The following is a 27,721-nucleotide window of genomic DNA, read 5'->3' on the forward strand; positions in this document are numbered from 1 at the left end:
AACACAATGTTTTATTTGTATAATTACTCCCCCTCTGCCGTCGTTTAGATTCATATATTTATAACCCATGTAATTTTATTGATTTTACCATAAGGCTACATCATTTCTGCACCATAAACAGATCCAGGCTTTCTAAACAGAACAACAAGGTTTAGTGTAAAACACAGCCGTGTTGACAGGATGTATGATTAGCTGTGCAGGGGTTGGAAAGGGCCGCTTGGCAGACATAAAAGACAAGTTTTTCCTTTCAGAAGCAAATAAAGGGACACAAAGTGGACATCACATTGAATCATGCTCACAGTCAGAGGTGGCAGCTTGGCGTGCCGTTGACCAATCTCACTTGCTCAGAGCACACTTATAATCCTACAGGAAACCACTGGAGCCAATGTGACATACGCTGGACACACACACACACAAAGCCCCATATTTCACTCTTGGATGTGGTTAAGAGATATATAAGAAAGCTGGAAATTCCCTCTTCGACGGCACACCAAGCCACTTTTTTTTTGGACTTATTCTAGCAAACTGTTATTCAAATAGAGTTATTCAAGGACGGCCCTGTGTATGAATACAGCCTCAACACCCTTTGCAAGAGACCTTAAAGCATTTGAGACAGCCATCTGATAAGGCAATTAGTGTAATATATTGTCTTGATTTGATTCATATTAGTCTCATTTGATTTACTGTGCACAGTCTGCAGAAGAGCTAAGATCCAGACAACATGTCTGATGCCAGAGCTGATTTAAATGTCTTTCTATGGGTGCTGGGAGTATATCCCAGAGTACTGTCAGAAGGTACTGGGGTTGTTGGCGCTGGGGAGGCAACATAAACGACCATCTAAAGTGGCAGTTGATAATCTAAATTCAAAGTGACGGCAAACCAAAGAAGCATCTGTTTTTGCTCTTTTAACTCAGAGCCTGTGATGACGTTTGTTATTGGAGTATGTGAGTTTGGGCTTTAGTTTTCTTTTTTTGTTTTCGTAATCATTTGTGTTTATCATTAGGGCATCACATCAAATAAACTATATTTAGATTTTGGTCAACCACAGAATGATGAAAATGACAGCAAACTTCATTCCTTATCCAACAGTGTTGACTCAGATTTACATTGCACTGTCATGTTAATTATTTATGGAAGGGTGAATTTATGGCCCTGTCTGGGCAGGCTGCTAAATCTGAATGGCCAAATATTGAGATTTTAGCGCTATGCTTTTAAATCACCCCTTGATTTGTCTCTGCTTGTTTGTCAGTGGCTTTGCGCTTCAGGTCATGAGTGGCATTTGCTTGTGTGGCCCCTAATTGCTGAGTCCCAGTCAGACAGATGAGTGTTGAAGCCTGGCGCTGAGAATAGTTGGAGTGTGTGTGTGTGTGTGTGTGTGAGAGAGAGAGACAGAGAGAGAGAAAGAGAGAGAGAGAGATGATAACATCCCCTGATAAAATATTGTTACCAGTACAGGAACATGGAGTGCAATAGATTATATACTCTAATATATATGGAGTGCAATAGATTATAGACTCTATTATATTATATTATTATATTATATTATATTTATTATATTATATAGGGGAGCAGGTGGGGGGAGTGAATGACCAGCGCTCTCTTCCACCTTCAATACCACTACTGCGGTAAGACCCTTGAGCAAGGCACCAAACCCCCAACTGCTCCCCGGGTGCCACAGCAAAAATGGCTGCCCACTGCTCTGAGTGTGTGTTCACAGTGTGTGTGTGTGTGTGTGTGTGTGTCTGTGTGTGTTCACTACTCACTACTGTGTGTGCACTTGGATGGGTTAAATGCAGAGCACAAATTCTGAGTATGGTACTTGTCTACACGTCACAACACTTTTCTTCAAGTAATATAAAATGTATAAAAAAATAATGTATAGATATATATATAATAACAGTGTTATAATTTAAAATAATATATGATTTTATAATAACATTATCTTATTAACTTGTATTTCTCGCAATTACTCACTTGTATTACTCAAGTTTCAACTATTAATTTCTGTTAATAATGAATGAATTAATATTTTTAAGATGGTACAAACTAAAGAAAAAGCTTCACAGAAAACAAACAAACAAATAAACAAATGATTTTTTGAAGTTGTAAATAAAGATTATTGGAGTATTTTTTACAAGAAAATACTATTTCAGTCTAAATTTCATGATCAATTCAATGTGTTACTTGCCATTTCTTTGTAATTATTTGTACAAATTTACTAGCAATTTCTAAGTGAAAATTGTTTCTAAGTAAATCCTAGACCAAATTCTTTTCAGTGTAGTTTTATAAAGATCACAGCCAGGTCTGTATGTAAATATATGAACTTATTGTCTTTTTAAATAAACTGTCATCTGATGTAAATTAATTTATATGACATCAGCTGGTATGCATTCTGTTTTTCATTGACAATCAGAGCAACATCACTTATTTCCTTTTTTGAATGGTCAGACTGAACGTTCAGTTTCTTAACAATGCTGGGCCGTATCATTTCCCAACTAATGGAGCAGCAAATGGGATAACAAGACCCTCTAGATTTGTAGGCTGTTTCTGAAATTAGCACATTTACGAGCTCTGTCTAAATTAAACAAATCATTGATTTTATGTAGGGGAGTTATAGCACCATATTCTGGAGAGGAGTCTCTATGAAACCTGAGAGCAATCGGGTTTCCCTGCTTGTGTTGTCTCACTTTCCCTTCATTCTTGATGCTGTTTCCTGTTAAGAGAGAAGATAAACAATCTCTCACCCCCCAGGTACTCGGTGCCACACCACCAAGAGGAAACAAAGCCTCCGCTCCTCAAACGAGCGAAAGCTGCGTGTCCCCCTGTTGGAGTGTGACACACGCCGGGCCCTGCCTTTAGTTAAATATGAAAGTGTCGAGCATGTGTGTGTGTGTGTATTTGGAGAAAGTGACTGCCAGGACTCACAGAATCAGCTGCAGAACCATTTTTAGAGCTCTCGTTTCCCCTTCTCTCCCCGTCGCCTTTGATCATGTAGCACTGTCTACAGTATGAATGCGCTCGCTCTCCCCCTCTGTCTTTCACTCTCTCTGTTCTTTTGTGTGTATTTGTGCATGTGTGTAAATTGTAGCGACAGAATATTAGATCCATTGAGAGTGATTGGTGTCCTTAGCTTCAGATTTAGATAAGAAGAGAGGCCTTGTGTAATTCTGGTAAAAAAAAAAAAAAAGGCAAGCAGGCCGAATCAGCTTCTGTGCTGGGGTGAATCTTCTTCTTGACACCTAGAGTACAGGAAACGGTTGAGAAAAAGAGTGAAAGAGCAATTTAATAATTGCTTTTTTTTGCAGGAATCTCAGTGTGACACTCATCTTCCATTTCTATCTTTGTCTCTAAATCTCTGTGTTATTTTTAGACTTTAGGACTGATACAGGGATCATTCCATCTCATTTGTGAATTCTATTTATACTCATTTCTACTTAAAAGTGTTTAAAGGGTTAATTCACCCAAAAAACATTGAAATAAAAAAGAAGTTATTTAGAGAAATGTCTTAATGATTTTTGTTCATACAATGAAAGACAAAAAACTATTGGACTCCAATGTTCTTTAAAATATCTTCTTTTATGTTTGACAGAAGAAAGTCATTCAGATCTAGAACAACATAAGGGTGAGTAAATGATGACAGAATTTTCATTTTTGGGTGAACTAGCTTTAATTTTCATATCAGACTGGGTATAACATCTAATTTCTGAATCCTATTTATAATTGTATCTACTGAAAAGTGATTAAAGGGGACTTTCACCCAAAAAATTTAAATACAAAGATATTTTGAAAAAAAAAATTTGTTCATACAATGAAAGTAAAAACATTGAACCTCAACGTTCTTTAAACTATCTTGTTTTGTGTTTCACAGAACCAAGTCAGTCATATAGGTTTGGAATGAATTGAGGGTGAGTAAATGTTGATTTTTGACCCATTTTTGGGTCAAATATCTCTTTAATTATCACATCAGACTGGGGGTAACATGTTTGTTTTTGTCAGGTGAAAAGAAAAGTGATTCTCAGGTCTGGTTTTTATTCATATTGTAACTGTCAGTTATTTCTACAGCAGTACCATTTTGCTTGTCCATTACATGTCCATACATTCTTTTTGTCCAGTCGTTAAAAAATAAAATATATATATATTTTTTTTAAATAATCTACTAGCGGAGACAATCTCAGTGACAACGGCGTAATCTTAGGTTACAGTGCAGGAATACAGCATTTAATTTACCAGCTCTTAGCATGAGCACTTCCAAGTGCTAAGTGACAGAAATGAATAGCCATCTGAAGCACATGGCTGACATATGCTAATGAGGAATCTGTGCTGAGGCTCCATTGTGCGGGACATCTCGCTATAGGTCCTCTGGTACCCGTTTCACTGCAACCACAGTTGTAAAGGTAATAATTAAGTCCTGACTGGTGTGTTGAAGAGATGTCTCTGTTATTACAGCGGCCATCCTGCCTCAACACAGGTCCCTCAATTATCACTGTGCTCTGCACTGAAGAGACATCTGAGAAGTCAGAATCACTCAAAGTAAATGAATGTGTGATGTTTAACTTCCCTTTCAAACGGTGATGATTTTTACTCCTCTTCAGCCTTCACAAGGATGTGATGTGGTAAGAATGACAAATGAGACCTGATGGCAATAAAAAGAGCAGTTATCAGGCCAGATTAACACTTTTCATCAAACATTAAGTATATTTTAAAACAAAAACACTTGATTTAACAGTTAATATCTTTTATCTAAATTCAAACTTTTTCTGCACTGGTCACTAAAAGTAGGATGCCCCTCTTTCATAAAGAGAAAGCGGATCATTTACACTCGGATGAAGCTCTCTGGCTACCTCAACTTTTACATTGACTGAAGTGTAGATTTATAAATGTCCCAGCTTTGCTTGTAATGGATTCAATCAAGTCGTAGTAATATGTTTTGTTATTTGATACAGTCCAGAGAGAATGTAAAATAATTTCAATCGAATCAAGGGGCTCTGGAAATGGAGGAGAGGATTTGTGCTTAAGCCTGGTAAAAAGAGCTGTCATCAAAGCACTTCACCAATCCACACCAGTCCATTTAGAGACATGTTAAGAGACTGAGGCCTGAAATTTGATTTTGAATGGAAAGGGACCTTGGACATGGATGGGCTATTTCCTCCTCTGTTTTACTGATGCTTTAACGGAGGTCATTAGCAATTTAAGAGAGTGCTAATGTAATGCAGTAATGCATATATGTATGGCTACTGCCCTCCCATCACCCCAACATTGCACTCCCTCCTATTACTCTGGCCTGGGAACACACACAACAAACTTTTTCTACTGACTATTTATAAAAAAAGAATAAAGAAAAAGAAAAAAAAGCATCGTTTACAAAGAAAGACGTTTGTAAACTTGCGCTTTATATTAGCTCTCTGCTCGAGGCTGAAACAAAGTGTAATTCCATCTCTGTCCAGCAGGTGGATTTCTGCGTGGTGTCGATTCAAAGGAGTCTGTTACTGTTTTAACATGTTTACCAATAAACTGTCATTTATTTTAAGTAAAGCTGTAGAAACAATATCATGGCAGCTTATATATGTTCGCTTTCATTTTGTTGAATATAATTTTTTTTTTATAAATGAGTAAAACGTACGTTTTCCGTTTTTTTGCAGATTGACAAATGTTCTCAAAAGCAATTCGTCGTACTTATTCAACTTCAATAGCAGGTATGTGCAAAAATAAGCAACAGGTAGACTAGAATTACTTTTTACAGCATGTTAAAACACTTATATGCGACTTATATGGACTAAAATAGCTAAACTCGGAGGCAAACCGGTGCGCGCAATGGGACGCTGCACACTTACCTATTTCTGTACAGACCTGGCGCTTTGCTGAAACATCTTTTGTTTTGTCGTGGACTTCATTTTCCAGGTCTTCTAAATGGTGAAGAGAGACGATAATTCATTCCGTGCTCACAAAACAGCCCATGAGATCCCCCACGGGAGCGTGGAGAAGGGGGGTCGGGGTCCTCAGCGCGCGAGGAGAGAATGAATGTCAGTCAATGAGCGAACCTGGCGCTGAGCGGCAGCACTGCACCTCCAACACTGTTTCCACCTCTGAGCAAATCTCAGCCTATCGTCTCTACTTTGCTACTGAACGCAGACTCGTTCTCATCGGTACATGTAACTGATACAACTCTCAACGCACGACACGACCCGGGAAACTCTGTCTGACGCGCGGCGACCGTCTCGCGTTCTTTCCTCGAGGTGCGACTCTGCTTTGCTTCTCATGCTTCGCGGTGATCTTCGCTCGCTTGTTTCGAAAAGTTTCAGTTGTGGGGATAAAAGGACAGCTAAACCTTCCAAGGGATTTTTTTAAACAACGTAAGTGCTCTGAATGTCTTGGCAGAGATTGTTTTTATGATCCCGTGGGAACTCGTCTAATGTTTCTGTTTTATCGGACTGTATAATGAGTGACCCCGAGCCTGATTTTACGCACCCTAACGTGGCTGTCTCTTGCTCCGGGATAGTACGGCATTTGTTATTGTTGTTGTTTGCTTTTTGTTGTGTGGAAATTGAGTTAAGGTGATGGTGCGCAACTTTATTATTTCAATAGATCTCCTATCAGACACCATGTTTCGCTTGCGCGTAATGGTTTGATTGCGGCAATAATTTTAGTGACTCTTTATGGAGCACCTTCGCTTTTAGTGTGGAAGAGTTACTGAACTCCTATAACATTTCGGCAGCTAACTTTACTTTGACTTTAACATCAGTTCCTGGGGTTAAAGTTTGCTGAAATTGCGCATTTGACCTCTGGTTAACTGACTTGAATGCCATTCATCTGAGAATGTGAGAAACACTTATTACGCTTAAAAGATGTGTACATATTATTAACAAATAAATCGTTATGCCCCGAAACAATCTTGTTTATCACGGCGTAACGTTTTAATAATGCCGGTTCACATACACTCTCATTTAATGTTGCTCTCTTGCACAAGCGCTTTCTAGTGTCGTGGGAAATTAGGCGGGTCATTGAAATGCTAGTGTTTTTGGTTAATGGAACTGAAAGGGAACATGTTATAATGATACCCGTGGTGATGTGCGCGTGTCTGCGGTATACCATGCTTGTGTGTGATGTTTAGTGGGTTAACCTTTAATAACCAAACGTTGTCAGTTACGCTTCCAACTAATTTGTGACTGGTAGTGGACGTGAGAACTTCTCCTGCGAGTGAAGATTTAACTCTTCCATTTATAGTCCTCTCCATTTATAGTCTGTAATCTGAGCGGGAATTAATGCGCTCGAGACCAATGTTGCGGATAATTTATATTTTGTTCTCAAGCCACAATAGACTGTTGGCCCGAGTTACACTCTTTATTTTTCTTATAAGTAAAAATGTTTAGTTTTAAATTCATCTGTCAACAATGGTTGTTAAATAAGAAAACCATAGGCCTATTCGGAGTAGTTAGTTGGATAGCACTTATAACCGGATCGAATCCGCGCAGTAAGGAAACAAGGTGCAAGGAAACACCTGTTTACTATGGGTCGCTACAATTTACACAACACATACGGGAGTGGTTCCGCTGTGCTCATGAGTTGTTAATAGAATTTCCAAGGAAAATTCTGGGCAAAGCTTTCAGACTAAGACTTATCTAAGACTTATTAACCTCCTGTCGCGTTGCTTAGATTTGTTTTATTATTATTATTTACAGTTTTCAGTCATTTGAATAATTCTACCAACGCTTTATGTTTAGTCTGTTTTTATAACAACATTATTTTAATCTATTCTTAACAACAACAAAAAATGAATATTAGAGATAAAAAAATAAGCAATCACAACAAAACACTTGTCTTCAATTCTGAAACTTAAAGTAGCAGTTTTGCGTCAGAGTATGCTTACAATTAGGGGTTTATTTATTCTATTTAATATTTTCAGTGTTAGGACAGAGCTACATATCTAAACACCCTATAATTCTCCTTACAGACTTTTTCTTCTTCACAGTCACATTAATTATTTATATTTAGGGTGACAGAATACATTCGTTGTTAAGTAAATAGCCTCTTTCATTTAACATCGTTCATTTGTGAATTTTCATTTGTAAGAGGGAGTTTATTATGTTATTATTTTATTCCAGTATTACGGCCTTGTGCAGTAAATTTGAAACTACTTTGCACTTTACAACTGTGTATATATTGTAATTAACTCAAATTATTATTTATAACTTTATATTTTATATTTACAGCAACAGCAACAAACAATGTGTGGTACTCCCAAATCTATATTAATTATTAAATTTCATTCGTTGTTTATTTTTAAATTGTTCTACAGGACAGGAACGCGCTTTTGTTTACGCGCTTTGATTCAGACTGGCCGAATCATTTTTCACAATTACACGCTTAATTTGCTCCATATTTAATTGTAGATTTGTAGTCATAAATCTTTTTTATTACACTTAATATTTCATTTGGCCGTGTTTGATGATTACATAGATGTTTAAATAATAACATCAAGTTTATGTTTTTGAATCTCGGAAATAGCATTATACAGAATGAAATTATGGTCCTCAAAGATTACAATGTCTTTTAAGATAAGTGTGTTAATTGATATTTGTACTGGAGCGAGTAGAGCCAAAATCACTGGAATATGTTAAATGAGATTATATGCTAAATATAGGCTAAGTAATGGACAGTGAGATACGGAGCCTTGTGAAATCCACTATAGTGTCTTCAGTGTTCATTTGAATTATTTTTCAATTCATTTTCATTCTAATTATACATGGAGGATTATGCAAAACATCTGTAGAAACATTTCGATTTCTTAAATAGTCTAAATTCTATTTGTATGCTTATTTAACCCGTTTTATCAAAATTATTAATAAAAGCAAATGAACCAAATTAAATCACTGCACCCTAGCTGTTGCGCTCCTGCATCCAAAACATTAACATCGCGTTTCCATTCTTTTAGGCTGATTGTGTATTTGTTTATTTATTTTTGCCCCGACTTATTTAACACAATAGTTCGGTTCGAGTTTCAATGAGACAACAGGATGGAAGAAATGTAGCAGATGATTTATTCGTCAGCGTTTCGATTTTCACCCCTGCGTTTTCTGCTCTGTCCTTTTCAGCGCCGATGTCAGTTGTTATTGCTTCTCATTGATCCCCGTGCAAAGTGAGAAGTGAACTAAAATTAATGTCGATTCCAGTGGCCGGATCAATGGCCAGAGTTATTTGAATCTGGATTTGTAGCATTAAAAAAGAGCAAGCGCAATCAAACCTTTTCATTCTTGTTAACAATTAGGAGGAGAGGAGAGCATCCTTCCCCATGCACGGACAGCGAGGACGGAGACAACAAGAAGTTCTGCGGCTCTAATTTACAATAATATGTGACTGAGAAGGTCTTTCTGGTCAGGATTGAAAAGAAAAATCCATCCGACACCGCGCGCTGAAAGTAAATGAAGCACGCGTTTCTCAAATGCACCGGCTTGATTGGCCTTTTGTCTATTCCACCTTATCGACAAGCGTGCCGTTTCCCAACGAATTAAACTAGAATTAACCCCGTTAACTCGTACCCACCCGCCCTCGTGCATGCTTATGTTTTGACGTGCTAATAAACACTTCACCGAAAGCTCATTTGTCATGCAGATGGTGGCATGGTATGGTAATTAAAATAATCTACAAATAATACCACAGTTTGAGCACAGGGGAAGGTCGTGGTCCTTAAAGGATTCTTTTGAATTTGTCGAGAAATATTTAAGATGCATGTGCGTGACAAGCGTTTGGACGGTTGTATAAAGATGAAAATAATCAGGTGTAGTCCTTTGATTGCCTAACTTCACCATGTCCCCTTCCATTATGTTTTGAAGCGTGCAGACACGCCTATTCATGTACCTTTTTATTTAGTTCCGAGGCGGAACATTTGAAATTTTATGGTGAGTGAGATACTTTGTTTGTTAGGTAAAGCGCCCCAACCGCAGCAAAGCCTTTGAATAAAATCTACTGCTGCTCGAAGGTTTTTGAATACTGATGATCGCTTTCGTCCTCTTTTACTAGTTTGTATGCTATAACTATATATAGTTTCTTTCTTATTAAGAGTTACGTTATTGTTCTATTGTTGTGTTTTTTTAATGTCTTTTTTGTTTTTGTTTTTATATTTAATTGCTTTTAATGCTTGTAGTTTTGCTCATTGCGGATGTTTTTTTGTCATGTCTTTTTAACTTTAATTAATTGAATTATTAAATTAAATTGATAACTACCATATCAACGCTAATTTAATTAGAATAAATTGCGCTTGACCTTATGATAAACTGTATTTTGTCTCAGCCATTGCAGTGACACTCAATGGGGCGTTGGCTGCGCGTTCACTCTTGATTTTGAAGTGCAAAAGAACATACAGATTTTCAATTTTTAACAATTTAGGGGACCTTAAGATATTTATACTTATATAATATTGCAACAAATAACAAAATATCAATAAAGTCATGTGTGAATAAATATAAAACTTATGACAAACAAACATAACTGCATTTTAAAGTCATAGAGATTTCTGTTAGAGCTGAGCTAACTGAAGATTCATTGGCTATATGCTAGTTTTTGTAGTTTGTTCTTTTTTGATTTACCTAGCTGTCCATTATTTAGATGTGAGTTTTAGAGCTGTAGAATAAGTTAATTTTACACCCTCTCTCACAAGGCATTACCAGTGCATTTGCCTGAGACCAATAAGAGTCCTATATTTCTCTGCTTGTCTGAATGTTGCTTGGTATCTTCCCACTGAACATTAGTCTAGGAGTGAGACACAGCTCTTCCCACCTGTTTAGATATATATATATATAAATGCCTTTTACTTTAGTTACTGTTTAATTCTTACAGTGAGCGAATGCATTTTTTAATGCACAAATTTGTGGAAGGATAAGCATGAAATTCATTCTGTTTTCTTACTCGGGGGAAAATGTTGTGGAACTGAACTTGGAATAAGAGGCCAACCGTGCTAGTTAAATTAATCTTGTGTTTTATAAGACAGGCCAGCCAACAAGTTCAGGCGGTTTAGTGGCAGACTGCTCTCGCATTGTGCTTCGTTATCTATTATTGACGAGCCTCTGGTTGGCAAACAGTGTGCTCAAACCAGGCAAAATCAAAACAGTGTAAAGTCTCTTTCTCTCTCTTGCTCTTTCTCAGTACACAGTGGCAGGCAGCAGTGGACAGCTGTAAGGGTGGTGAGGTGGGTGGGTGGGTTGGTGTCGCCGTGGCTTCTTTGCAGTCCAGTCCTGGCTCTGAGCACAGAGGATCCAGACACCTTTGCAAATAATCTGGGCTTAGTGAGGAATTAGTTGGCTCAGGTGGGTGGGATGAGACAAACAGTCCATCAGCCCCTGAAATGAATAGGGCTGGCAGAACAGGAAACTTTGAAAATCATTTTGTTCACAATGAATCAATGTTCCCCGGTGCCCGCCGCAAAGCTTTATTTGAAAAGCAAATCCTCACTTATTCTGACAGCTCATGGCGAGTGGCACGTTTTCTGAGCCGAGAGTAAATCGTGCAAATTTTGTCTGGGGGAAAAAAAGTTGCGAAAGTTTAGAGGCGGGCCCTCGGTATACTTATGCAGGCGATAAGATCCAATAAAGCAGTGATTGATTACCTCTATTTATTGCTGGGTTTTATTGTGTGTCATACACTGTGGGGAATTTATTTGTTGATAGTGAACTGGAGTGTTGAGGCACAGCTTGTACTATCATTATTGATTTAGTTAGCTGTATGTCCAAGTGTCATTATCCTTCACTACGTTCTCAGTCTGTCATTAAATCTCACTTTCACGTTTTCAGGATGCAGGTGTTCATTTTTTTTTTTTTGTCTCATACCGCAGCTGCTACATGTTATTGAATTGTTCTGTGGAAGATTTCATATCACGAGGGCTTTGATTCTTATTCAGCAGGATATATTATCTGCGTGGTCCTAAGTTGCAGGCCAGTCGACGGTGAATGACTGTATTTTCAATAATATCGACTGTCCTCCGGTCCAAAAGCGCTTCCTTGCGGAATACTAAGTGAGCCATCCTCTGCCGAGCAAATGCGGCCTGGGCGATCCATGCAGCACCTTTTACCCTCCTCACCACAAATATTTAACGCCGCTTCCCTGATTGACAAGCTGAGGAGAGACTGGAGAGCCGTGTTTGTGTCGGTGACGGCAGCCATTTCGAGTGGATGCTTAAGAAGACTGTTGTGGATAAACATAAGTTTACCCTCCAGGGTGATTAAAAAACGTAACAAGTGCTGGAGTGCTGCTGAGACCCTTTAGACAAAGGCGTTTGGGAAGTTTTCAAGAGTAAAGTAGTTAAAAACGTACTGCACCAGTGTCATTTCCTGCAACGTCGTTTGAGGGCTCTCCATTTTAGCAGCTGCACGCATAACAGCCTTCACACCACATCATATTTTTGACACCGCTGGAAGCTTTTCAGTGAAAGTTAAAAAAGTGTGAGAAATGGTTGGCATGGCTTAATTTGGAGCAGCAATTAGCATGAATTCCTTTCGTCTTTCGCATTCTTGTAACTTGCGGAATACTAAGTGAGCCATCCTCTGCCGAGCAAATGCGGCCTGGGCGATCCATGCAGCACCTTTTACCCTCCTCACCACAAATATTTAACGCCGCTTCCCTGATTGACAAGCTGAGGAGAGACTGGAGAGCCGTGTTTGTGTCGGTGACGGCAGCCATTTCGAGTGGATGCTTAAGAAGACTGTTGTGGATAAACATAAGTTTACCCTCCAGGGTGATTAAAAAACGTAACAAGTGCTGGAGTGCTGCTGAGACCCTTTAGACAAAGGGGTTTGGGAAGTTTTCAAGAGTAAAGTAGTTAAAAACGTACTGCACCAGTGTCATTTCCTGCAACGTCGTTTGAGGGCTCTCCATTTTAGCAGCTGCACACATAACAGCCTTCACACCACATCATATTTTTGACGTAATTTGAAAAGGAAATGCAATGCTAGATTTATGCTGGATCACTGTAGCTATTCAGTGACAGATTTATTTTATTCCCAGATAATCAATCTCAATTTTTAACTTGTGACAAATATAGCATAATTAAATTAACCTTTTGTGGAAGTTTTGTCCAGGACTTTTTTCTGATGAATAGAAAGTTTAAAAAAACAGCATTCATGTGAAATAGAACATAATAAATGACTTTGATGTCAGTTTTAATTAGACTAATGCATACTTGTTGAATAAAAGTATTAATTTATTTTTTTTACTTACTGAACCCAAACTTTTGAACAGTAGTGTATTTCACTTTTATGTCCTCAAAGAAGTAATGTTAATCAAAATCAAAAAGTTTTTTTTTTTACCCTTTTTGACCCTTTTTAATGATGGTTGATGATAAAAAATAAAGAATTGTTAAACGGGGTCATTTTGATTTGTATTTGAGTGTGCAGTTTGAGCAGTACAATAATTTCTGAATTTTATGTAGGCCTATGTTAAATGTCCATTTAACTTGTTATAGATCACTTTCGGGCCAACCACAAAGGATTAGTGATGACGGACAGACGCACACGCGCACAAATAGACAGATTGGCTAAAACGCTTCTCATTAAACCCACTCACACTTTTGGCAATCACTGAATGTTATCCTCCAGGGCTTCTTCTCGGGCTGTTTGGCTGCAGCAGAGGTCAAGGGGTGAAGTGCGGCTAATTTATTCATTCAGTCAAATTTCCTGTGCAGATGGCAGGCTGATATGATATCAGTATGAGAATCCCATCGGAGGCAGAGGAGCAGGGTGTTCACACGAGCAGGGCCGCGCTCTTATCTGATCAGCGCATGGCTCTTATCTGCCTCAGACGCCGTTCTGCTCTACAGACAGGGAGATGGAGTAAGAGGCTTATATGTGATCTGAACCTCAGATCTATGGGAGAAACTTTCTATTTCGGAAAGGGAAAAGTAGGAAAGAGTTTCAGAGTGTTTTTAAGTGATTTAACTCCTACTCTGTTCAACTTTCTTCAGGTGGAGGACCATCGAGGATGAGCCACCAGTGAGAGCGACCCTCGATTCTGCCAGTGTCGACAGTGCAAAAGTTTACCCCATCTCTCTTCTCTCCACCCCTCCCCCACACCCCTCTTAAGTGATTTAACTCCTACTCTGTTCAACTTTCTTCAGGTGGAGGACCCCATAGGATGAGCCGCCAGTGAGAGTGACCGACGTTTCTGCCAGAGAGTCGACAGCGCAAAAGTTTGCACCATTCTGCCCATACCGTTTACCCCGTCTCTCTTCTCTCCACCCCTCCCCTATACCCCTCTGCTCTCGCCCCTAACCCCCCCTCCGCCCAACCACAGCCCAGTCTCCAAAATGGACTTGCACCGGGCAGCTTTTAAAATGGAGAGCTCCTCCTACCTGCCCAACCCGTTAGCATCCCCGGCGCTAATGGTGCTAGCATCAACGGCGGAGGCCAGCCGTGATGCCTCCATTTCCTGCCAGCAGCCTCGCCCGTTCGGCGTGCCAGTTTCTGTGGAGAAGGATGTTCACCTTCCCTTCAACAATGGTTCCTACACGTTCGCCTCCATGTACCACCGGCAGGGCGCCGTACCACCAGGCTTCCCCAATAGGGACTTCCCTCCTTCCCTCCTACACCTTCATCATCAGTTTGCCCCTCCAAATTTGGACTGCTCACCCATAAGCATGCTCAACCACAGTGGCATTGGGGCCTTCCGGCCATTCGCTTCTCCTCTGGAGGACCGTGATGGAGCGGGAGGTGGATACCAGTCCGCCTTTACCCCAGCCAAGCGGCTAAAGGGCTGCCTGGAGGCCGAGGCCTCCCCGCACCTGCGCTACTCGGACGCAGAAGGGAAAGAGTATGACTTTGGTGGTGCTCAGATCCCCTCCAGCTCGCCTAGTGCTCTCAAAGCCGTGGAAGATGTGGGGAAGAAGATCTTCGCAGTGTCAGGCCTGCTGTCGGACCGAGAAACCTCATCCAGTCCGGAGGATCGCATTGAGCGCTGTGAGTACAGTCTTTTTTAAATGAAGTACACTATTAATGTCCGCTAACTGTTACATCTGTACAAATAACTCAGATACTTAAGAGTCTGCTACTACTTTTAGATCCCAAAATTGATTTTGTTTGGTTGAGTAGCAATAAGGTCCCACACATTTTTTTAAATAACCAAGAGTTGTTTTGTTGTACATTTTGTTTTGCTGTCTCTTTTTACATAAGCTAGCTACACTCAAATGGGTCTCAAAAATCTGTTAGGTTCGACGTAAAGTTAATTAAACTAAAGTTAGTCTAGAGCAATTTTAGAAAAACATTTAAAATAATGAACTGGTTAAAAAACAGTTGGAAATAAAAGTAAAAGAATAAAGATTAATAATATACATGTGTGTGTGTGTGTGTGTGTGTGTGCAACAGTGTTTAACTTAATAAATTTCTTGTCGTGATATGTTATCCCTGTAATGTAGAAAGTGTGTCCCACTTCACAAGTCAAACTGCTTGGGAATGTTTAGAGAGTGTGCCCTACCGGTCTTACAGAGCAGATACATTCCACAGATAACACTCATAAATGAAATGGAGGTTTCTCTTGGGTGAGAGAGTGTGTGTATGAGTGTGTATGTGTGCGTTTTAGAGGTGAGGAAATGTGAAATGTGTGCACAGATTCATAAGACCTCTGCAGAGCGGAAGTCCACTGGTATTACTGAAGTAATCCAACCTGACCACTCTTACTCAAATACATTAGAATCCCAATGAAAACATAGGTATACAAATTGATGTCCTCATTTGTCACAAAAACGTGCGCGCACACACACAAACAGAAACCACTTCTTAACCACTTTCATTCTCAAGATGTAATGAGATTGTTTTTCCAAATAAATCTGATTTGAGAAGAAGACAATTGCTATGTAATGAGACACACATTAATGTAAATGAATTCATAATGTATACATAATGTCTGTTTTCTGGTAACACACTATAAGGTTCATTTAAAAAAAAAAAAAGTTAACTACATTAATTGACTTAAACTAAAACTGAACAATTCTTCAGCAGCATTTATTAATTTTTCTTTATGTGACATTAACTAATACTGTACATTTTTTATATCAAAAGATGAATTGATTGACATAAGTTAATGCACTACAAACTAACATAAATTAACAATTGTATTTTTATTAACTTACATTAACAAATATTAATAAATGCTGTAAAATAATATATTGCTCACTGTTAGTTCAAGATAGCTAATCCGTTAACTTATGTTATACATTAAAGGCGACCTTTTTTCCCTGTTTATTTTATCTGGCTTTCTTGTCTATTTATTGGTTTATGCCTCTCTCTGCCAATCTCTCTTTTTAAAATTCCTCTCTCTCTCTCTCTCTCTCTCTCTCTCTCTCTCTCTCTTGTCCTCATGTGCACTCTCACTCAAATCCAGAAATGTTTAGATTTTTACAGTTTTCAAATTCGCTCTTTTTGGGAGAGCTATAGTGGAACAGGGAGGCCCAGCAGCAGGGTAAAGAGCGAGAGATGGATACAGAAAGAGAGGAAGAGATGGAAGCACCCTTGATCGTACAGATGAGAGACAAGGGCGGTGAGCTGAGACTGATCCGATAAAAACAGCAGCACGCAGGCTGGGAGGAGCATGAATGACACCCAACAAGAAATGAGAGAGGAAGGCAGGAGTGTGAGGGAGGAAGAGAGACAGACTGATGACTGGAAACTGTGCCTAGTATCTCATCTAGAATTTCTCCTCTGAGGGGGTCTCGTTGAGAGCGCTCTTTAAGACATCCACCATAGCGCTTTTGAACCGGCAGCAGCACAGGAAGCAGTGATACAGTGCCCGTCCGTTCGGCTAGAGGGATTATAACACCTTCACCCTCAACTCAGATTAAGCACAGATAGCAGCTCTCGAGGGCCAATCCAGGTATAATCCAAGTCCCTCAATGGACTGTAATCTGACATTCATACTATCAGATAAGAGCAGCGGCTTCTCTTGCTGAAATGAGAGGGGATTAGGGTGGCGGAAGGGATAGGAAAGCCTCAGTCTTCTCTCCGTAGAGAAAAAAACAGAGAGAGAGCGTTTTAAAATTTGAAGAGTGGGAGACAGTTTTGCCTTCTCACTCTCTGCCTCTCTTCTTCTCCTCCTCTCTTTTAAAGCCGAATCTAATTAGATTAAACCTTAGGCCCACCAAGGGCTCTAATGCAATTGAATTTCCAGCAGTGTTGTATAAGAGACTTAAATTGGGTTCCCCTTGACTGGCTACCGTGCTACTGGCTGTCACTTCAGGAACCCTGTCCTCTCTCTGGGCATTAAGCCCCAAATCTGCACTGTACTGCAGCTAGTGTGATTCTCAGCCTCTACGCTAGCGAGCAGGAAACCTTGGTAAGATACAGTCCTATGATGACACAATTCCTGCAGGTAGTCTCAGCCCTCTCAAGAGTTACAACATGTCACATCTAGAGCTTTACAGCATGATGGTTTCCATAATTTTCGAATGGAAAGGAGAACAACGTGTGAATAGAACGTGTCCCTTACAAAAACGATTTTTTAACCATATTTTTCACCAAATTAAATCAAATCTTGTTACCTTGTTTTGTGTATATATAGATTACTGTTATTTTGTTCATTTTTTAAAATGATTTAATTTATTAGATTTTATATTTATATCATTTATAATATAAAATGTTTTTGTATTACTTTTTTTGGTTCATTTTCTTATTTAATTTAATTTTGCTTATATTTTATAATTATATCAAAGATATAAAAAAAAAAAAAAAAGATTGTAGTCCAATGCTATAGTCTAATATTACAGTAATGTGATCATTATTATTATAATTCATTAGTATGAATTTAGAGTAGTATGACTAACTATGTTATTTTGGAAGAAATGATGGTCACCATGGAATTTTGTCTGTTAGCATTTGATGTTTGTTTGTGTGTGTGTGTGTGTGTGTTAATTTCCCAGTGTGAATGTGTTACATCTGTAGCATGTTTGTTTGCCTTCTCCCGACACGCATTAGCACAGCAGAGCCGAGCAGTGAACCTGACCCAGGACAGCTATCCCAGCTTCACATCCAGAGGGAAAGTGTGTGTGCGTGTGTGTGATAAACAGAGAGACTGATATAGTGTAACCTGTTTCCAAACTCAGTGTGACCCACAGAAAAAATAAGACATTAGACGTAGTCTTAGAAGTAGAGAAGGCAAGGAATGAGGAAGAGCGAGATGAAAGAAAGATAAAAAATAATAAAAGGCAGGGGATGAGCAATCAGCAGCGCTGTGAGCTGAAACGCAGACTGCAGCTGCCTTCCTGAGCAGCTGAAATAAAAGGGAAAAAATCCTTAAGACAACAGAGCACAGCCACACAGGCTTCCTTCCTGACATGACCAGCCCATGAGCCATGTGGGCCTGTCTCCATAAATCCCCACTGATTTACAGGGAACCGGGTGGCTGGCAGCTCCGTGCTTAACCCCCACCACCCCATCATCGAGACGGTCTTATAGCAGGGCCGCCGACCACCCATCCTTCCCCATGGAGCTTCCACACACTTGTTCTGAACTTCAAATGATTTCAGCTCGGGTCGATATATAGCACAGATTATAGCACACATCAACACATGTTAAAAGATGCTCTCGTGTCCTCCCCAAACGCGTCAGAGTGTCAGTCACGAGGATATATTGTTACAGTGGCAAACCTGGCAGGGACTCGTCCTCTAATTTACACAGCTCCTGAGCAGTTGCGCCGAGATTTTTAGCAAGCATGGTTATTTTTGCATTGCGTCTCCCTGTCGCTCTCTGGCTTTGTAGTTGCCAGTCAGCCACTGGGTTTGAGCCTTTAATTATTTGCTGGTGCTCTTTCTCTGTCTCTTTTTCATTCTCCTGCTCTCTCTTTCTCCTCACTCCCTACTCTGTCTGCGTGATTGATTCTTGTTTTCATGTTTTTCGATTGGGCTGCACAGATCTGTCAGAGTGTATAGTTATTCCGCCGTCTTTTCCCTTTCAAAAGCTCTGAAGAGCAGTGTGCACTGACAGCTGTAAAAACACACAGTTGTTGTTTTTTTACCTCTTTTTTTGTCAGAGCAGATGTCAGTGGCATGTTTGTGTGTGTTTTTCTTTTGGATGTATTGAAAACTTTAGGAAACAGTTGCAGCAGAAGTGGCAAATGCACCAGGATACATCATAATAATGGAAATCTGCTATTATCAAACAATAAAAAATAGTTGGAGTTGGAGAGAAACGTTTTTAGGTTTCTTTTTACTCAAGCCGACACTATTGTCGATTTTCTCCGGCAGGTGAATAGTTAAGGAGATCAACATTGTCATCCCAACAAAAATCCCCCTCCTTCTGTCTCAAACCTCCCTCCCTCCCTCATCTGTCCTCCTGCTCTGGTTCCTGCTCCCTCCCTCTCTCTGTCACGGTCTAGTGACGAGGTTAAGTTAAGTAAGAGTGTTCTAATAATTAGGCTGCAGAGCGGCTGCTCGTCTGTGCTTACCCAGATGTTAAAAGGCTTGTCCTCTCATGTTGCCTCCTGTTGGTGCCCCCTCCACCCTTCATACATCCCTCTCTCCGTTCCAGCTTCTCCCTCTCTTTTTCTATCTATCTATCTATCTATCTATCTATCTATCTATCTATCTATCTATCTATCTATCTATCTATCTATCTATCTATCTATCTATCTATCTATCTATCTATCTATCTATCTATCTATCTAGCTAGCATTCTAGCATTCTAGCTTTCTGTCTCTTTATATCTTCACAATTGCTTAACAGAGCAATAAAACTGGACGGTTTTATAGCAAACATTTGTTTGCAACCAACCTTAGGGGATTTAGGTTTCATCTCTATTTGAAACCCAGCCTCCCAGAGGCATTTGAGAGTGATGAGAATTACTTTTTGCAGATCAGAAGAGCAAAGTGTGTGATCCATCTTGCTCTCTCTTCTGGTCACTCTTGGCAAAAGACAGCAGGTGTCAGTGCAGCAGGCCATGGCTGCACCGCTCTGTGTGAAGGAGTGCCGGGCCGAGCCATTGTTGCGGCATGATGCAGATCAAGGATTAGCGCTTCCTGCCTGAGCTTTGTTGGCAGGCCCACTTGAATTGGACACAGGCTAGTGTGTGCGGACTGCTGGAGCCACTGTTAGGGAAATGAACAGGGGAAATGGGATGAGAGCATGCATCCTCTGCAGACAAACAGCTGGGATCAGAGAGAATGAGTGAATTGACGTAGAACGTGACGGTTTTACATCGCAGCACACTCCTCATGAATATACAGTAGCTTACAAACACGCTTGTTTGGTATGAAATTGCATATTACTTTGAATTATTTGTGGTTTAAAAGACTATAACTATGCATTGTGACCTAAATTATTTCCATTCATAGATTCAAGCACTTGACAGATGTGTGCACGCAGCTGTATAGGGGTTCTGTCAAGCACACACATGCACCCAGGATTTAGGTCAGGCTTGTTCCCATGGCCTGGATGTGGGCCTTGTGGTGATGTCACACTTTGCTATAAAAGCAAGCTGAAAACGGTCCGCTGAGTCCTGTAGAACCGCACAGCTGGCATTAGTATCCGTTCTGCTCATGCACCCAGGGTCAGGGAGCCGGTCATGAGACCACAGTTTGGCCGTCCGTCAACCCTGAGTTTAGTTCCGGGCCACCGGCAACCAGGAACAGCCTTTAGATCAGGCTCAAACTCCCCTCCTTCCCATCCTGGACTAATGCAGATGTGTTGAAAAGCCTCGTCCCCCTGAGTCCCTTAAAAAGGTAGGGGATAAAACTTCACTCTCGCTAACAGGTTCACCTCCCAGAGCACAGCAGACCCACCCCAGCCAGCCAGCCAGCCCGCCCGTTCACAACCACCACCTCTTTATCCTTCTCCCTCTCTTCCTTCACCCCTCCTCACTGTTTCCCCCAGTAATCTAATCTTCTCTTCATGTGCGGGTGCAGTCTTCTGTGACAGACTTATTTCCAAAAAGCTAGCTTGGCTAAAGGACACACATATTATATATATTTATTGCATCCTTTAAATGTGAATTATTGAACACAAGTGATTACCAAGCGAGATGCGTTGGGGGGCTTTCTGGGAGATTCAGGCGACTGTCGCGGATTAAAACAACAGCATCCAGAGCGACATCTTGCATGAGAAATGTCTTTAATGTAAGCTCAGCTTTCTTCTGAACATTAGCATTAGCTAGAGGTACGCCATAAGCCCTTACACCTGTAGCAGTTTGTAGCTTGTTTTCGGGTGCTAACGAAGCTTCCAGCTCTGCTTTATTGCTTCTGAGAGGGCCGCGTGTGTGTGATCATTGCTCATTACCGGTCGGTGAGACCTGAGGCGGAAAGGTGGCTCAGGAGAATCTGCATGGAGACACGCACGCTCCTCCACAATGCCAATAGCCCACACATATTAGAAAGTGTTGCCATTTTGTACCTTCTTCCCGTCACTCTCTGTCCAGGCGCTTGTAGGGGCCTGATTAATTATTTAGCAGCATGTATCATCTATTTACCTTAGTAATCCATCTGTCAGCACGCCTATTGATCCAATCCTGCATTCTAATTGTGCATCCCCTCGCAGCAGCTAGCTCATATTTAAATTCAGTGCCTGTCACTGCGCCTGACTGTCTGTGCGCTGTGTGACTCCGTCGACTATCGCGTCTGTCGCAGCGGTTGTGTTTCAGAGGCCGTGTTAAACTACAGCTGTTCTGGAGAAAGTGAGAGTGTGTCTTTCGCCCCCTCTCAGGTGTGACCGCATTGTTATTTTTGAAGTGACACGTGGAAGGGGTTTTTTATTTGGAAAGACGTGGTCAGGAACGAAAGAGTTGTGGGAGGGGGTGAGAAGAAATCATGAAACAAATATATGTCTTTTGTTTAGATTACCGTGGTCACATTGTCCAATTGGTCCCCCTTAGTTTCATTCTTATTTCCTTTTATTTTCTTTGGTATCTGTAACCTAGAACAGCTGTTGCCTCACTGCACAATCTATCTATCTATCTATCTATCTATCTATCTATCTATCTATCTATATCATTCTCTCATTCTATCTCAGTCAACAATAGATTATGGATAATAAAACTGGCCATTTAACATCTGTTAGAAACTATCATCTTTCTAAAATGTAAATAAATTCACTCCTTTCAACTCATCGAGACACCATATTTGTTCATTCTACCATCCGCCAAATTGCACAAACAGGATTGTGGGATGTCATAGACAGTGAAGTTGCCTTGTTGTCCTCCCACCTCTGTATACTTCCTGCAAAGGTTGCATTTTTCATCTTTTGAACAGCCTTTGTCTTACCTGTTCTCTCCCTCTCTAGCGCTTTTACTTTCATCCCTCTCTCTTTCTCTGTGGGTGGTTGTTTGGTGGCAGTAGGGGCTTGTTTGTTGTGGTGACAGGGAGGCAGCCCACTGATAAGAGCACAGTGGCAGCTGGTTGCCGTGGCGGTGTGCGGTTAGTAAAAGGGCCAGAGTTCGGGTCGGTCAGGAAGCTGAAACGCTCTTGCAGTTGTCAGGCTGGTCTGTCTGGCCAGGCCCATGAAGCTGGACTTTTACACGCCAATAAAGAGGGCTGTTTTGGGGGTGGGCTGGTAGCCAGGCAGCCTGGGAGAAAACAGTTAAAATAGGCACTTAAGAACTCCTCCCCCCTTCTCCTATCATGATGGGTTACGCCTCCATTCTCAGTTGTGTTCTAACAAGGCTTTTGACATAATTGAATACAGTAGCCCTGAGTAGATAAGCATTTTGTGTGCCAGCCAATGTGTGTCTGAGAATTCTGGCTATGTGTGCGCATACAAGAACTTTATGTGTGATTTATTAATTTGTGTGTGTACAAATTCTGTGTGTGTCCGCACACTCATTGCCAGCTGAACATGTGTGAGCTTATATCCATCCTTTGACGGCCCACTCCTCTTCAGGGCTAATCAGAACATATGCGCGAGTGCCCAGCATGAGTGATCGTGCAAATGCAGCAATCAGTAAACACTCACTGAGTTAATGACACCAATCAATGGCCTTTTAAAACAGCTATTTGATAATTGCAATCATCAATGCCTCCTGTAGTATACATTACAAATGGGCCTCTCCTCTTCTTCTCCATTCTCTCCCTCTTTCTCTGTCTCTCTTTCACTCCTCCTTTTTATTCTTCCTTTCATTTTGTGAACATGGATCCATGGTCATATTATCCTGTCACCCGGTGTGGTGCTGTAATTAAACCATATGCATCTCAGACTATCATTGAACCAGAGTTGTTAGCATTTTAGCACCCTTGTATTTCAGGTTATACATTTATATATTAAAGTTTTAAGAGTTTTAAATACAATAGATTATTTAATAATGAATAATTAAAAAAAATAATTCATGCAAAATTTCTTAACCTACATGTTGGGGGTTAAGACCACTAAGTAAATAAGGTTCAAACTTGATGCCTTTTCTGAACTTGATCATTCTTGATCATGCTCCATGGAAAAATGTTTAGTAATTTAAAAAAAAATCATTTTATTTCTTTTAAACATACTTAAAAACATTTAAAAGACATAAAACATGAATAAATGCAGTGAAATTTCGTCTACACATATTGAAGCTTAATTTTTGGTAAAAATGGAATAAAGCTTCAATAATTTCTATTACTTGACTAGGTCAGAGGAACATGTTAAAATAAATATAAGTATAAATATATAAATATAATTAATTAATTACTACAGTTTTGTTCATACATAATCAAAGTCTTAAACAAAAAAAGTCTCAGCAGAACATGAGGGTTAAGGTACACTTAAGAAATCTGAAGCAATCCTCAGTTTCATCTTATTTGGTGGGAGGGATATTGATTCATTCGTTTTTCATTACTGTTCTTTGTTCCTTTGTGTGTCCACTCAGTGTGAGCGATACAGTATCGGACAGAAAAGACACAACGGTTACGAGTGATCTCATGCGCCGAGTGCTCTTCCTGCCTATGTTTTCTGCAAGTCGAGAGCGAGTTTATTTTTGTGACACATCAAAGAACACGGACGCTCTTTGACCGCGTCTCCTCCCGGGGGGGTCAAACATCTTCTTAAGCAGAGACCCCCTCCACTTCACCCATATGAAAGCCCATAACTGCCCCCCCTTTGGTCGGCCATTTTCAGCTCGGTGGCTGTGCGCCTGCAGGCCAGAGACCCCGACAATTTCAGCACTGCAGAGCCGAAAATTGTCGCCATTGAAAATGGCACCTAAAAGTGGCTAATCTGAACTCCCTCTTTATCGAGCCCCCCCTTCCTGTGTGTATGTGTATATGTGTGCTTTTGTGAGTTAAGCTGTGATTCACACCTGCTGCTGTGTAATCCTGTAGTCATGTTGGTCCCTGGCTCCTGTGCTCTGCGGGTGCCATTTGGATACGGGCTGTCTAATACCACATCCCCACGGCAGAATGCACGGCATCCGCCTCTGGGGAAACGGGGGTAGAAGGGGGGGCACAGTCGAGCCTACGAATGGGGTCCGGAGGAGGAGGGGGGTGGGCTTAGAGAGCAAAAGAGAGCAAATCTGTCACTTTTCCCAAAGCAGTCACCCCTGTGACCTCCATTCAAAGATATATTGATTTTCCAGTGCTCTGTCTAACAAGCGGCAGGCTGAGTGGGGTTTAGTGATAGTGGTCGTATGGCTCGGACACAGCATGATGCTTTCTTCTAGAAGTTAAACACGTCTCCTTTCTGTCCTTCTTTCGGGGACATCAAACAAGTGTAAATAATCAAAAAGCACCGGCTCTCCTCCTGCTCCCCGTTTGCAGATCTCTCCATATGAGACCATTTTTCTGGACACATATGACAGCGTGTTTGCTCCTCGTGTGGGGCCTTTTGCTTTAACTTTGCTCCTTTTTTGGGCCTGCATGTGTGTCCAGTTTGCTTTGTGGGGCTTAGGAGGGCTCATGCAGGCCCTCCATGCATGACTCCTTTAAATTTTGTTTACTAGTGATACACACAGAGTCTGGCGAGATGCAAAGATCTGTGGAGCAGAGAGGAGGGAAACAAAGCCAGCATGTACAAACAAATAGTATCGGGGGAGAAGGGCCTACCATCTCAGTGCGAGTCTATCCTTCAGTACTTCAGCCTAAGCCGTGAGAGAGAGTAAGAGAGTCCTATATATGTTTATGTTCATACGCAGATTGTTTATAAACAGAAGCGACACTGTCTTTCACTGAATGTGGCATATTTAAGTCCTCATGGATTAAAAATATATTTTTAATTTATAAAATTAAATATACTTATATATGAAGAGTTTGGTTCCAAAACGCAAAAAAATTTGAAAATGTAGTTTCCGCCAAAATCAGTATTTTATCTGGTCGGTATTGCAAAGTCGATTTTTAATTTTACGCAAAATGCGATATCCGCCGAGTTATTCTGTCCCTGTTTTTTTTTTTCAAACAGCGACAAACGCAAGTCTCCCTTTTCTGCAGAATGCGATATATCCGCTCAACCAATCACAGCGCACCATTCCACGCACTGTAAACAGTAACAACCAATCACAGCACACCATTCCACGCACTCTAGACAGTAATGGCGGCGCTTTGAATACACCCGGCATCCTAGTTTTCCTAATCTATTTTGTACTTTGTGATCAACAAACAAACAAAAAAATTAGGGCTGCACGATAAATCGCATGTGATTGTCATGCGCATCTTGTCAGTGAAGCCGATTCTGTGAACAGTAAATCTCCATCATGTGCTTTCAAATGGAGCAGCATTTAATACACAGAGCTGTAGATCACTGCTATATCGCGTTCATAATCGCAGATGAGTCGCATTCGATTATGAACGCGATATTGCGTTGCTTGTCAGTGCAAGTGTTTTTATTTATGCCATTAATGTTTTTGTTAATACAGCGTATAGCACTAGTCAACTAAATGAATGTAACATGGCAAAGATGAATGCACTTTTGGAAGTTGAATGTAAGGGAAATGTCATTTTGGAATTTCTGTGGTTTAATGTGATGTTGTTCATGTATGTTCATGATGAAATTTTCTTTTATTGTTGTAATTAATTTATAGCATTAACAAGATGACCTGTTGAATTCTTTTTGGAGCCATGACTGATTGAATGTATTTTTAGTCCAGTGCCTGCATATAAGATTAGTATTGACCAAGTTCAGAGGCTGTCATATGTGGATCAACTTACCATGTTGTGTATTTTCAACAGTTTCAATATGAAAAATAACTTTTATATTGATTCAATGGATTTATTGCATTTGGGGGGGGCTTGTCATGGATTTATTGCATTTTGGAAAAAAAAATAAAACTTTAAAATAAATCTTTGAAAATCAAAATCTGGATTTGAATTTTTAATGTTATTATAACCTAGAGATGCTATGTGGAAGTTTGAAACAGAAAATAGTGGTTTTCATCTTGCCACTTTCTTGGTAAAGAAAACACACACACACACACACTTTTACTCAAATTAATCAAAATGGATTTATAGCGTTTTGGAACCAAACTCTTTATATACTTATATAAAAATATTCTAAATAAAATTTCATCTTGATAATACTTTAATTGTGGTCTATGAAAATGTTAGATTATTATGTTTTAATAATGAACAAATGTTATAATAGTGTTTTAATCTTTTTTAAAATTGTTATACCTTTTATATCTTTAAAACATTTGATTTGACATATTTTTATTATATAGCGTGTTAGCTGTTTCACTGGTATGGTTACAGATATTATATAAGAACAGAGAAGGACTTCATTTATTCATTCTTACAGACCGCATTAAAGCTACTTCTGAAAGTTGTTGTATAAGTAGGTCAATCTGAGAATCACATATGCTTATAAATCACCATATGAACATAGCCAAAGGCAGATAGACACGTAGATAGAAAGAATGAGAAAAAGAGAGTGAACAGTTTACTTGCAGCACCAGAGAAGAGAGGCTTGTTTTTGAGACTGTTTGTTCAGTCAGGCTTCAACAAACCTGCCACCAATGGCTTGCCGAGCTGGGTTGAACACAGAGGAATGTTTCACTTCGTTTTCTCAGATGTGTTTGTATTTCACGGAATGATGCACAAAGAAATACAAGATTTGGTTTTTGCCTCGCCAGAAAGGCAGTTTTATTTTTCTTCTTGTTTTTTTCCCTTGGTAGATTTTCAGGCAATCTGTTCCAAACTGTTACGACTCCAGCTGAATTCTCATAATAACAGCGCAAGGCCGTTTGCATCAGCAGCGGATGTAGATGGTGGCATATACTGTGTGAATAGCAGAAGGGCCTGTAAAGTGGAGGTTTTAAAACTGCCTGTCTTTGCGGCAATGTCACAGTAACAACTGGAGAGATGTTATGAGCCTGCTCCAGTGGCAGGTGTCTGGAGAGAAATGGCCTAACCTGGTGTTATATCTGTGGTAACAGGCCAATTGGCGGGGTCGGGGCAGACACCCTGGTGGGCCGGGACGTCTGCGTTCCTCAGGCACATTGCATAGTGGGAAATGTTTTGGCGGGGGTTTTAGGTTTGCTGTGCGCTGTAATGGCAGGGCGTGGAGCAAAGGGAGAGGTTTACCTGTGGCTGTGAGAACAGCACTGACATGACCCTCACCCCAAGCCACATGGGTGTTGAAAGGGGTTACACAAAAAGTAAAAACATTAAAAAGAAAAATGGTTAATAAAATTATTTGCAAACGTTTTCTTTTTTGAGGTTTCCGCTTTATTGCATTAAGAGTCAAATTAATGTCAGGTTGGAGTCGTGGCTTAGTTGTTTAGGGTGCTCATGTGAGTAATGTGAGTTTGAATGTGGCTTGCAACAATTTCCAATCTTCCACCATCACTTCCTGTTCTATTTCTATTTAAATTAT

The 27,721-nt window shown here is 40.2% G+C and overlaps 1 protein-coding gene across 1 annotated transcript in view; it reads left to right on the forward strand.

Moving 5' to 3' along the window:
* Positions 1-14,129: 14,129 nt before the first annotated feature.
* The window catches only part of LOC107557077 (E3 ubiquitin-protein ligase RNF220-like), a 120,780-nt gene continuing 107,188 nt past the window's right edge, over positions 14,130-27,721 (forward strand). The window contains exon 1 of the mRNA XM_016240399.1: positions 14,130-14,936. Coding sequence (XP_016095885.1) covers positions 14,288-14,936 — 649 coding nt within the window. The 5' untranslated portion in view covers positions 14,130-14,287. The remainder of the gene's footprint in view (positions 14,937-27,721) is intronic.

Source organism: Sinocyclocheilus grahami, unplaced genomic scaffold, assembly GCF_001515645.1.
Source record: "Sinocyclocheilus grahami isolate Dianchi unplaced genomic scaffold, SAMN03320097.WGS_v1.1 scaffold21.1, whole genome shotgun sequence".
NCBI classification, from domain to species: Eukaryota; Metazoa; Chordata; class Actinopteri; order Cypriniformes; family Cyprinidae; genus Sinocyclocheilus; species Sinocyclocheilus grahami.